The sequence below is a fragment of the Drosophila guanche genome, unplaced genomic scaffold (genome assembly GCF_900245975.1).
Source record: "Drosophila guanche unplaced genomic scaffold, DGUA_6, whole genome shotgun sequence".
Lineage (NCBI taxonomy): Eukaryota > Metazoa > Arthropoda > Insecta > Diptera > Drosophilidae > Drosophila > Drosophila guanche.
The window spans coordinates 10,174,257-10,186,751 of record NW_022995744.1 but is presented as its reverse complement, the minus strand read 5'-3'; the positions used below and the strand labels follow the sequence as shown (position 1 = coordinate 10,186,751).

Sequence of the window (12,495 nt, the reverse complement as noted above, 5' to 3'; positions counted from 1 at the left end):
CGGGTTGGAGGTTCGTGGAACGAGCAACATGTCGCTGTCGCTGTCGCGCTAATTCAAATGTTTCCAACGAATCAATGTGAGTCCAAGGGGTGCCCGTTTCAGCAGAAACCTTTTAGCCAGGGGGGGGGGGGGGGGGGGGGGGGGGGGGAGTTACTCTGAATCCTTTTTAGAACACAATTTAAAACTCGACTTGCACCTTCAGTGTGTAACTCTTTTCGCACTTTCCATTTCACTTTCCCTTACCCCTGTCCAGACATTTGTCTACAATTTAATGGAGCGTATGTGTGCCAAGTAATTCCGAGCCACAATTCTCTGAGCACTGTGGGGGCCTCTCACACACTGCACTTCTCCCTTTGTTCGTCCAAATATTTAGTGCAAAACTTTCTGTTTGTCTTTGTGGCCATGGTGGATGCTGCGGGGGTGCTGGCAAAAAATTGTTGGCCAAAGTTTAATGAGCCACATGACCCTTTGGTCCTTGCCTTTGCCGCCATAAACTTTCCATGGGCTCCCGCTCTCAGCAGCTTGACCAGCGTGCTGTTGTTGTTGCTGGGGTTATGGCGAAAAAAGTTTACGCCCAAACGCCCAGCCATACGGAGGAGTGTGGATGTATAAAAAATGGCATTAACGATGTGGGCCGGAGCAAACTATTTAGCCATAAAGTTGGTCCGTTCCGTTGGACAATTTTGTATGCATATTTTATGGATTTTCAAATGCTGCAAAATTGTTTTCTCCAACGGCGACGACGCAACAGAATTTAATGTTGACAACGAAACAATTTATGTACGAAACATAAAAGAGAGAACGAGAAAAAGAGAGAAATAAACTCACAATCGCGCGTGGGAAAGGAGTGGAAATGGGCATGGGAATGGGTTGGGAATGGGTTGGGAATGGGTTGTGTGTTGCTTTGTCCTTGAATATTTGTTGCCGCTTTGCTGCATTTGCATATTGTTGCGATTGTCGAGCTCAATCTGTGTCTGTTTCCGTGTCTCAGTGTCTTCGTGTCCATTTACAAATCCCTGGCAATACTTTTTCAATCGCCTGGACATGCTTTGTTGATTTTTTTATTGGCTCATCCATATGCATGCCCGGACACTGGACATTGAATCCCATTCGGCTGGCGACTCAAGTGGCCAGACTCTAGTGTTTATCGTTATTGATTGCAGCTGGTGAAATATGAGATATTCAATCCAATTTGTCAGTCCAAAAACGAATCCCCCAACCCAATTCAAATGCAATTTTGCCTTTACGATGTGAGATGCAGACGCGCGGCATTCAATGTTCTGAGGGAGCGAACGGGCACCAGATTGCGCTTCAGATATTTCTTGTGGCAGAGCAGGACCACAATCAGAAGGTACTGCAAAGGCAGGCTTGGATAACGTACGACTTGTGATGCCTTAGCTCACCTGACACAAAATTGTTACCAGCTCGGTGATGGCCAGGTCCGAGGGGTGGCTCTTCTTGGTGGCACAGCCAGACTTGTACAGATCGCGGGTCATCATGCTGTTATCCTTAAAGCAGCTGCTGGGCACCTGGTCACTGCTGAAGACATAGTCATTGGGTCCCGTCAAGCCGCAGCATTCAAACTGCAAGAGGAAAGTTGCAGAAGGAAAGGACTAAAGAGGAGGAAGACCAGTCTCACATTTCTCTCGTAATAATCCAAACTTTTGTGGCGCTTCCAAATGATTTCAATGTCGTGAACAAGCGGATACTCATGGGTCAGCAGCACAATCATCATCATTTGCAGCCAGGTGGCCAGGAACAGCAGCATTACAAACTGCAAAGAAAGAAAGATTATTCTGTGAAGATCTTTGGACCACCAAACCACTCACAATTCTCAGTCCATATATGCTCTGCTTAAGCACCACCACAGCCACCACACACAGCAGAAACATGACCAGCACCACCACAACCATGAGGATAATCTGATAGTGCAGAAAGATGCAACGGCCACAGCCACTCACCTTCGAGATGGTTTTGGCATAGATGAACATGTCTGAGACGTTGAGGGCCTGAGGATAGCACTCGTAGAAGAAGAAACTCCACCCTTAGGGCTGCCAAAACTCACCAGACAGACGCTTATGAGGCTGTAAATGAACCACTGACATATGGCAATCGTGCAGGATCTGTGGCGTCTAATTCTGGGTGCTACAATTTCCACTCTCGACACCTCCGGCGATGCCATTGTTGGCGTCTTTTTGCTTGCCCAAAACATGACATTTTGCTCACCGATATTTCGATTTGTTGCCATTTCAATGCGAAGCAGACAACAACCACTAAGCTGAGCTGATGGCAAATTATTTTAGCAGGTTGCACAGCTTGAAGCTGTGCCAACCGAACTCTGGAATTTGCATGGATTTAAGGATGAGATTCCAGCCGAGGATGGGTACTAAAACTACACAAAAAGCAGAGACACACATAGGGAATATCCATGGAGCTATGGAATTTTTTAATCAAACAGTTGCCATTAATTACTGCAGAATTCTGTAGCCACATAACAGACATTTTTTCGACAGGGACCAGCACAGCGCCACTGGAATGAATGAAAAGAAAGCCGAGCCGAGCTGAGCTGAGCTGAGCTGAGCAGAGCTGAATCGTGGCAAATAAAGCGTTGGCCGAGGATGCCTGCCAGCTGCAGCTCATGTCATGTGTGTTTATCGAATGAAGGATACCCTGTGGACACTCGCCAAGGGACATGGCATATACCCGTGGTGCTGGGTGCCAAAGCGAAGAGAATGCCAAAGAGGCAACCACAGCCAGTCCGGACCGAGGGCAGAGCAACTAAAAATCAAATTAGGTGCAAACGAGCAGCCGTCAGTGGCGGGCAGGGCAGCCTTTGGGTGGGGTCTGTGGATGCAAACGAAGACCCACGAATAGTGGGGCTGGGGACTGGCGGCAGTGGGCAGTGGGCGTGTCGCGGTTGCGTTTTGTAATGAATAATTTATAATGCTCGCCCCTCGATGTTTTCTAGTTTTTTGTGTTTGTCTGTTTTTCCCGCTTTTAGTTGAGATTAAAATTTTGTGGCTTTCTGCACTCGAGCCCGGAGTTAAGGTTCAAGTTGTTTTTCAGCGAATTGTAAGACTTGGAGGAAGGAATGGCTGACTGACTGACTGTCTGATAAATGTGCCTGTGCGGGTGTCAAGTGCACGCTCGTGTATTCAATTTGATACACAAACTGATTTATCGACTAGCAGTGGCTGTGGCACCAGCCAAACCCCTCTCTTTGTCTTGCCTCAGCTTTCTGCCACACGCCATTCATAAGTCAGTCAGTCGGTGGAAGACCTCGCTCAGAGTCAGAAAGTCACAAGTCGGAGCCGGAAGTGGAAGTGGAGACGATAAAAAATTACATACACTTGTAACTGTTGTCCTCCCACACCAGTTATGTCTCGACTGGCGTTTTTTTTCTCTCTACTGTTCGTAGTAGTTCCCTCGTAACAAGGTTAATTTGTTGCGATCGCAGTCCTCTTGTCATTTATCTTCTCCTGTCAGCATGGAGCCTGGAGCATGGAGCATGCAGGAGCATCGCCAGCATCGTTCTAATTTGAATTTAACAAGCTCGCAGGCAAACGAAGGAACGCGTCAGACCATCAGTCGGTCCATCGTGGAAGCATTGAAAATTAAAAATTTATTGCCAGTCGGGCGGGGGTGTCAATCATCGCCGGCATCATTCTCAGCCAGAATGTAATAAAGTAACGTTGACATGAGGCTAGGCTGGAGTCTGTTACGCTGCATTCTGAATACTCTACTCATTTTACTAGTAAATGGATGAAAATTCAGCAGCACAAACCTCTGCACAAAGTCGATTGAAGGCACAACAAATCTCGATACACATCCTGTCACACATTCGCACTCCCAACTCTCACTCACTCACTACATCATCATCAATTTGTGTGTGTTGGTGTCTGGAGCACCCTCTAAAAATTCAGCCACACGGTGCTCCATCTCCACAAAGTTTCCCAGCACTCGGCACACTATATCCATCCTGTACTATCCTCTCCATTGAACGTTTCAATTTCACTTGTTGGCTCGATTGGGCTTGGGGGGAACAATTGAAAGCGACACTTTTATGGTTTTCAGATTTGTGTTCTCCTCTTGTATCACCACTCTCCCAATTTGGTTCCACTCCGTTCCACTTTTCACTGTACTGTCCGGTCCGTGCTTTATTACGTTTTGTGCTTTGCTCTCTGGTTTGTTGCTTAATTGAGAAATTCTTGGGCGTCGCTCTTGATCCCCAAGCTGCCTTGCTTCATAATAGTTTCAATAATTTAAGTTTTATTCCAAGGCGAGTGCCGGACGCGGACTTCTATTTCGGGTGGAAATAAAATTTTGTTACATATTTTGCGGCGTCAAATGGCAGCCACAAAAATGAATGAAATCGTAAAATTCTCCCCCCCATTTCCCTAGCAGCAGCTAATAACGTACACTCGAAGCCCGGATGCGCCACAGACCAATGCGCCGCACAAAAGCTGACCCCACACTTAACCCACTGACGGCCCCGGTCCATGACACATGCATGTGTTGGCCAGAGTGTGGCTGTTTGCCTGTGTGTGAGGGATTTAAGTGCCGAAACGAGCATTTTTAGAAGAAATCGTGGAAGCGGAAACAACAGAACGTCCTAGCATAACCTCAATATGTATGCGTTTCATTGCGATTCGGTTCGTTCTTTCATTTGTTTGTCTCCATCTCCATCTCCCTCTCCCTCTCCCTGTCTATTTGCTGGAGACTGCAATTGCAATCCACATTCTCACCCTCCGCCAGTGAGTTTTTCCTTCGCGCTGTGTAAATATTTGATTTTTGCATTAAAGTCAATTTGCTTTCATGATTCCGTAATTCATTGTTTACTCACGCCAACTTCTAGTACGCCCACAGCCTCACTTCCCGCGCCCCACACACGTGGCAGCGACCCCTTACCAAACAGCCAACCCGCTTTGATTGTTTATTTTCATATACCCACCGCCCCCAACTAGCAGCAGCCTACACCGAAATAAATTTTGTTGTATTTATGTAAGAAAAAGTAAAAGCTCACCTGCTGCAAAGGGTTCCTGGCATTTACACGCAAAGAGCACGTAAAGGTCCACATCCATTGTTCCTAAGGCCGCTCGCAAGCCGCATGGATCGTGAGAGCGAGCGCGAGTCCACTCTCAGAGCGCTGCCGGAGAGCGCTAACGAACTTAACAGTTAACTGTTAACAGGCTCTTACTCTGAGCTGTTACGCTGGACTGTTAACAGCGCTGCCGCATCGCTAGCGCTGTTAGGCTGCACAGTGTTTTTGTTCTCTTCACTTTGTTTTGTTTTCTGCAAGTGTATCCCGTGCGGACTATCCCGCATTTCAGCTGCATTTCCACAGACAACGACACCAGTATAGGGGGGGGGGGGGGGGGGGGGGGGGGGGCTGAGGCTGTGCGATATCCGCATCATCTTTGTTTGTTGCTCGCAGCAAGGTTTGGCAGCGCATACCCCACAGGGGCACTGCCTTTTGTCTGCCCTCCCCTCCAAACTCCCTTGCCACAATCAACAATCCACAGGATGGTTTCAGCTAAGGTCTTCGGTCTGCCAACTCCACTTCTCCTTCGTTCTGTTTTAATATGCGCACTCAACGTTAGAAATTAAATCTGGCTCTCCAAATGTTATTTGCGCTTTTCGTTTATTTATTTATTTATTATTTGCTTACGCGGCTGGCTGCTGGCTGCTGGTTCCCTGTGCCGGCTCCTGTCCCAGTTTTCATTAGATAAATGCATAATAAGCAAGCTCGAGCCACTTGTGTGCGAGTGAATTTAATTTATATTTGTGTGTGCAATTACACGACTGAATATGAAGCCAAAACTTTACAGTTCGAGCTCCATTGTGTCTGGCAAGAGAAGAGCAAAGAGCTTGGCATCTTGTAACTGCACGGAAAAGAACTGTCAATAAACCATGAACTGCCGCCACACATATGGAGACAGAGTTTATTACTTCAAGTTAGCAGCCACTTGGCACTTCCAGACATGCCACTCATCCAACATCAAAACTGTTTTCTTTTAGTGTCTCATCTGCGGCATCGATTCACAATGAAAATCCGGGCATTACCTCACGCATTACCCCGAGATTCTCTCCATCGGAATCAAATCAATACGACGCTCCATCAATATTCCTCATCGACTGGCGGGCGCATTATTATAAGAGGCGCGTCGCGTGCAATTTTAACGAGCTTTACGCAATTTTATCGCCAGGAGCAGCAGCAGCAGCAGCAGCAGCCCACACACTGTCACTGTCATTGCCTCATCATCAACAGGCGATGTGGCTGCAGTAAAAAAGAATCTAATTTCGTGCGCGGTTTGCATACAAATTTGTGCGCCAAGCAGGAGCGCAGCATCACGACTACGACCGCAGCCGTTAAGGAATTCCTGCGTGACAATGAGGAGCGCGAGTGTGTGCTGGCTGCTTGGGTGTTAATCCGCCATTGATGTCACGATATACATTGATTCGCCATTCGCCATTCGCCATTTGGCTTATGCATTTTTCATTAATTGTCTTGTTGCTGGCAGATAACAAGCATTCTGGAAGAGGGATTCTGTCTGCCAAACAATTTAATCAGAAATTCTAATTCGTATCCAAAAGTTGGGCACAAGTTTTTAATGACTTTTCCACAAACTCAAACTCTATGCAGGAGGGGCTCAAAGTTTACGCGCGCAGACCCGGAGCAACTGCAATCGATGCCAGGCGGAGGCGGCTCCAAGGATGCTCCTTGCTGGCAGTTGGCTTGCCAGTTTAGACACAACAGCAAGCAAAAGGCAGGTGGAACGGCAAACCGCTAATCGCGTTACACAAAACTTTGACTCAAAAGCGGAGGCACAGGGCACTCAATCGAGTGCGAAATTCCACATACGCTGGCATGTGACGTGGCGATAGGCTATGGAGGCATTCAAGTCATTTCCGCTTAGGCAATCAGCTTGACGTCAACCCAGAGGTGAGCCGAGACATGACACCCGAGACATGAGGCCAGGCCTCGTGCATTTTGAATGCAGCCAGCCACAAAACGACACACACAACACAAGCAAATAAACATGGCTGCCATCTGGCCACAACACCTGGGGGCACACTGGCCCCAGCAGCACGGTCGGTGCGGTGCCTTGGCCTCAAACCGGAAACAGGAAACCGGAAATTTAAAGCAAATCAAACGATTGCAAAGTCGCGACTCTCCCTGCGCTGGCACTTTGTTATTTTGTTGTTGCCATGCAGCTGATTGTTGCTGCCTCTTCGATGCCACTGCCAGACACTGCGGACAGTTTGCAGTTGCATTGTGCTTAAAAGTTTAATTACAATTTGTACACTTTTTATTCCACTGAAACTTTTGTATTGATATTGTTGCGCGCAGGCGGGGCGGGGCGGGGCACTCCCTCAATGTCAAGTGTCATGTTATCCCCGAGACTTATTCGTGTCTGCCAAACGGCACACAAAGCGCTGGAAATTGCAAATTGATTGCCAGAGAACTGACTTTGAGTGGCTTTTAGCTGTGCGGCACTGGCACACACATAAATATAATGATAAACAGTGGGGCCGATAGACACTCACACACAGGGACATCATTTGCCCAGAGAGTTGAGAGAAAGGAGATTGAAGAAGGAACTAAAAATAAGACTCTATGGAAAGCTGGATCTATCTCTGTCCAAACACTTAAAGATACTTCCATTTTCTAGCTCTATTTCTGCTTACTATTACAAGTATTTTGAGCACAAACCAGACACTTTCCACTTATCCTGTGGCACACCTCGCATGAGTCTGTAATCAATCGCTGCACTCGAGACAGAGCCCTGGCAGCCATCAGTCGCACAATTGTCATAAATGTGAATAAAATTGGCAGGCGCGAGGCCTGGCTCTGAGCTTTATGCAAATGTGTCAACTTTGTGTGGAATATTTCGACACTTGTTGCCAATAATGCACGGCGCAGGACGACACATCGGCACATAAATACTTCAGCAGCGGGTCACGTGCCACACTGCCCCACACACAACTGTTGCAACACTTTTTGGGACGGGGCCAATTGAATTAAAGTAAATGACAACGAATGCCGCTGCAGGCGGCAGGCGGCAGGAATTTGTTGCAATTTTAAAGCCCACCTGCCGGGCAGCACTCGACGTGTGGCTGTGCCTGCCGGGTCTCTGTCTGCGTGAAGGTGGAGCAGCATAATTGCTGCTATTGTTTAAATATTTGCCAACATAATTAACTTAATTCAATTGGATTTCCATTAGAGACGCACGCACAACCTGGAACCCACGCTCAGTCGCAGGAGGAGTCGGAGCTGGGATCGCAGATGGGGAATGGCTGCCACAGTGTTTGCACAGCCAAGGTATGCCCCACCACTGTCTAAGGATAACGTATCAAAGGCTTGGCCCTGCATAACATATGAGCCTGAGGAGAGCGGCAAAGTCATTCGCTTGGGCTTCCACTTTGCCTTCGACTTGCGATGACGTTGTCTATTGACTTTGCAAATCGAATTGAATGCGCCAGCAAATCACACAATAAAATAATTGATTCCATTTGAAATGCACACACACTGGAGAGAGTCCTGCTGGCAGGATGCGGGTCGTATCGTGTATCAGTAGCTGGTAGCTGGCAGCTGCTGTCTGTCTCTCTGTCTGGGTGCTGAGTACAAGTTTATTTTCATTGTTTGCAGATTTAACATTTAGCGCAGCACACACGAAGGAGCAGCAGCATCTCGATTATTTATAGGGAAAGATGAGAGGCTCTAGGCCTCCTTGCTGACCGCCTGCAGCAGTTCTTTGCGGGTCTTGCGGCGCATACGCAAATTCGAAATGAGTCGCACGGTGCAGAAGTAAACCAACTCCACGATGCTCAGCATGGAGACGCCCATGAAGAGACCGAGCAGACCGCCGCAGTTAGCCAGAAAGTCTGTGGTGCCATAGAGCTCGGAGCGGCGGGAGGTCAAGAATTGAGCCTCCTTAAAGAAGATCGAGATGCGAGACATCTTCATGCTGGAAAAGGAGAACTTTTAGCAGGGAAATCTACAATTTTTCTGCTCTTACCCTTCCACTTTCGCCTGCGCTTCCTTGCCCTCGGGCGTGTCTCGCTTGATGACCGTTTGGTAGTCAAAGTCCGCCTGGGAGATCTCTGCCTCGTAGGCTATGGAGGTGCAGGATGGCAAACAGTTGCACTCCGTCTCGCCGCGTGTATTCTCCCCCGAGGACAACAATCCCTGAGTGAACTCCCGAAGCAGCAGCTCATCCTCCGCCTGGTTGTAGCACTTGAGATTGGCAGCGCCACAAACGGGCATGTTTACATTGCCTGGAAGCGGGGGGGGCATGAGAATTTAGGGGATCAAAACGGGGAGGCAAACCTTACGCGGCATTGAGAACTTCACACATCCACACTTGGCTAGAGTAAAGTTCGCCAGGCACTCCAATTCGCAGTTGCTCTGCGAGTAAATATTGAAGAAACGCAAATCCTTTTCCTTCTGGAAGTAGCACTGTCTGCGGTTCGGCTCGTAGTGCTTCAGGCCATCCGATGTGGTAATGATCTTGGGGCGGATGGCGATGAGCACCTCCTGGTCGAAGGGTATGCGGAAGTACTGCTTCGAGACTTGAGCCACATCCCCGGGCGTGTGCAGCAGAATCTGAAAGGGAAAAGGGAGTTACCTTTGCTCGGTTGTTAAAGCGATTTGGCACCTTGAAACCCTGCACAGGACCGCGGCACATATCATCAAAGTCCAGCTCCACGCCGCCCATAAAGAGGTAGAGCCCCGCTCTGGAGCCAGGACCCAGCACACGATTGGGATAGGGCGAGGTATCGGCGCTGGCGCTGTAGCCATCCTCCACGTTCCAGTCCATGGATAAACGATTCTCCTCGCGGAAGATGAAGTCGGGTATGATGCTGGAACACTCCACAGTTTGAGAGGAAGCCGCAGAATTTGAACTAACAAAAGCTTACCCCTCTGGCCGATAGATCTCCGCTGGACTGAGCGAATTAAAGCTGTAGCAAACCCCATCCTCGGTGACAAATTTGTGGAAAATATCGCTGCACTTGACGGGCATATTGCGCCACTTGCAGTTCAGATACGTGTCATCGAAGAGGGGAGAAACCTCATTCAGTGCGTCAATGATCTCCATGCCCTTTTTGGTCTTCTTGCCGAGGGCAATGTCGTGCAGATGAGGCTCACAGACCTGCGTCACAGCGCCAAATAATTCTTTTCTAAGAAGAAACATAAAGAGAGGTTGGCGAATTCGTCCTGCTGCCAGTTCGGGTCTTACTCTTTGTCATTGAGATCCACTATGCCACTGACATTGTTGCCAAAGTCGCGCACCTGATGGTAGCTGTCCGTGAAGTTGAATATGGAGCGACGAGTCTTGGTCTCGGGGCACACCGTGACGGCGGGGAAGGGTATCTGCCAGACGGGCGTGGACTTCTCCGCGAAGCTCACAATCACCGGATTGTTGTTCCACTTGTCCCAAATGTTGAGCGTCAGCTTGCAGCAGGTGAAGATGGACAGCAGCAGCACACTGACCCAGAACAGACGCTCCAGCCAGGGGCGCTTCTTCTCGCCCAAATATCGTATGCCATGGATGGTCGTGTAGTCGCAGTACTCGTGCATAATGGCCTTGGCCGCCTGGAAGCCGCTGCCGTACTTGATCTGCTTCTTGGTATCCACCTCATCCGCGCTGTCATCGGAGACGCTCTCCCGGAATGCGGGCGCTGCCCTGGCCATCAGAGCCGCTCGTTTCCACTGACTCGCGCCGGAGAGCTGCACCCGCGACAGATCATGGCTGGGCGTGTGTGGCTGTGTGCTGTTGGTAGACATTCTGCCGAAACTCTATACGGGTCCGACCTGCTGCAGTTGCGTTGACAAAGTCAGGAGAGCGCACGCCAGGGCGTCGTCTTTTATATAGCCGACCGGAGAGGTGCGGCAGTGCCCGTTGGGGCCACGCTGTAGCTGCCCCCACAGGATTCCTGCACGCATCGTTCCGTATACGAGGAAATTCGTTAGGGTTTGGGTCGAGTTTCGGTTTTCGGTGCCGTTTCAATTACTTCATTTCGCATAAGCTGTTGAGTAATTTGCAAGCTCGCACCTGGCGAGAGTTCGAGGACTGTGTAGGAGTCCCCGGGGCCAGACTTGGAGTAATTGTTAGCCGCGCTGACCCATTGCCGGCTAAATGTTACCTTCGAGTCGCCGCTCTGCTCTGCTCTGCTCTGGGTGAGGCATTCTAATTAGCAGTCGCGCACTTTAAGCTCACTCCTAGACACAGTCGCAGTGCCAGTCCCCGTTGAGGTGCACCTGAAGTATGGCAGAAATTGAAAAGGCTGCGGCTCGGGCTTATGCATTTTAAATCCTGGCCGCAGACTCTCAACTTTGCTCGGCCAACTGCAACTGCAGGCGCGACCTCGAAACAAAATGGCAAACGGCCGCAGCAGCAAGCGCAGGTAATGTCGAGCCACATCCTCAGGTTAAGCGGTAACCACGGTCGGACCGGCAAAACACAGGATTGGAATCTTTTCCACGGCCGAACACGTAATCCACTTTGCACTAAAAAAAACAACCAAAAAGTTTTCAGCAGAATAATAATGAAAAAAAAATGTTTGAAAACATAAGAAAAACCAATTTAAAAAAACAAACTCCAATAAAAAACAAACATTAAAAAAACATCAAAAAAATAACTAAAAAAAAAAATTAACTTAAAAAAACATAAAAAAAAAACTAAAAAAAAATTTAAAAAAACTTAAAAATAACTAAAAACATAAAAAAAAGTAAAAACAAAAACTTGAATTTAAAACACAACACAAAAAAGAAATATATTCCAAAATAGACCGACAACTTTTTATCTTGCATGGAAATCAGCCGCCTCCTCATAGCCCCGCAACTAGAACTGGTTGGGAATTGCATGTCTTGTAACTTGTCCAAGCGGATCTTTACATATTCTTGCGAATTTGTACGTTAAAAATGACATTATCACATTCGGACAACTGGGAACACATAGCCAAAAAATCCTTCTTCTTCATGCAGTTCGAATGCATTGAGGATTTATTCGAAATCCTACAGGATATTGATGTCCTTTTGGGTGTCAATCGAATGGCAGGACTCTGCCGCTCACGGGGAGACCTGCCACATCCAGATCAGTAGATAAGTAGACGGGAAAGTTCCAAAAATGTATTAGAAGAGGCAGCGCGTGCTCCAAGGCTCTTCTAAAAGTCATCATGCCCTTAGCCCTTCAGTTTGTGGTCCAACAAAGCGCCGAAATAGCAACAAAAAGGAGGCGCACAGCAACACAACACGATGGGACCATTTTCGTTGTGCAATTTAATAAAGTTAACTGCATTCTGGCCCGGGCATTGTGTCTACATGTTCGGGGGGTGCATGGAACTTGCAAACTCCACAACAGCCAGCCAGGAAGAACTCACCTTTTGTTGGGACTTTTCATTAAGGTGGCACTTGGCTGGCAACAATGTTTGGCATTGTCCTTGTACGCTTCCTGTGTTGCCTGTTCCGACTCTAAATATTTACACACTCCA

The 12,495-nt window shown here is 48.3% G+C and overlaps 2 protein-coding genes across 2 annotated transcripts; both read right to left on the bottom strand.

Annotated features, from left to right (window-relative positions):
* Window positions 1-636: 636 nt before the first annotated feature.
* LOC117579470 lies at window positions 637-2,226 on the bottom strand. The gene is made up of 5 exons (XM_034265359.1): window positions 2,066-2,226; window positions 1,830-2,009; window positions 1,640-1,774; window positions 1,404-1,583; window positions 637-1,354 (listed from the first exon to the last, which is right to left on the bottom strand). Exons 1-5 carry the CDS (start codon window positions 2,210-2,212, stop codon window positions 1,244-1,246), a joined length of 753 nt encoding a protein of 250 aa, XP_034121250.1. The 5' UTR covers window positions 2,213-2,226; the 3' UTR covers window positions 637-1,243.
* Window positions 2,227-8,613: 6,387 nt separating this feature from the next.
* Window positions 8,614-11,560, bottom strand: LOC117579925 (pickpocket protein 28). The gene is made up of 6 exons (XM_034266069.1): window positions 10,242-11,560; window positions 9,922-10,182; window positions 9,660-9,864; window positions 9,337-9,607; window positions 9,021-9,279; window positions 8,614-8,969 (listed from the first exon to the last, which is right to left on the bottom strand). Exons 1-6 carry the CDS (start codon window positions 10,787-10,789, stop codon window positions 8,723-8,725), a joined length of 1,791 nt encoding a protein of 596 aa, XP_034121960.1. The 5' UTR covers window positions 10,790-11,560; the 3' UTR covers window positions 8,614-8,722.
* Between the last annotated feature and the right edge of the window lie 935 nt (window positions 11,561-12,495).

Excerpts from the sequence above, each read along its gene's own strand:
- LOC117579925 (XM_034266069.1), bottom strand. The coding sequence starts at position 10,789 with ATGTCTACCAACAGCACACAGCCACACACGCCCAGCCATGATCTGTCG. Across the intron at positions 10,183-10,241 it reads GTGGATCTCAATGACAAAGA|AAAAGAATTATTTGGCGCTG; the intron begins GTAAGACCCGAA and ends GTTTCTTCTTAG. Across the intron at positions 8,970-9,020 it reads GCGCAGGCGAAAGTGGAAGG|CATGAAGATGTCTCGCATCT; the intron begins GTAAGAGCAGAA and ends CTCCTTTTCCAG.
- LOC117579470 (XM_034265359.1), bottom strand. The coding sequence starts at position 2,212 with ATGTTTTGGGCAAGCAAAAAGACGCCAACAATGGCATCGCCGGAGGTG. Across the intron at positions 2,010-2,065 it reads GCCTCATAAGCGTCTGTCTG|GCCCTCAACGTCTCAGACAT; the intron begins GTGAGTTTTGGC and ends TGCTATCCTCAG. Across the intron at positions 1,775-1,829 it reads GCATATATGGACTGAGAATT|TTTGTAATGCTGCTGTTCCT; the intron begins GTGAGTGGTTTG and ends CTTTCTTTGCAG.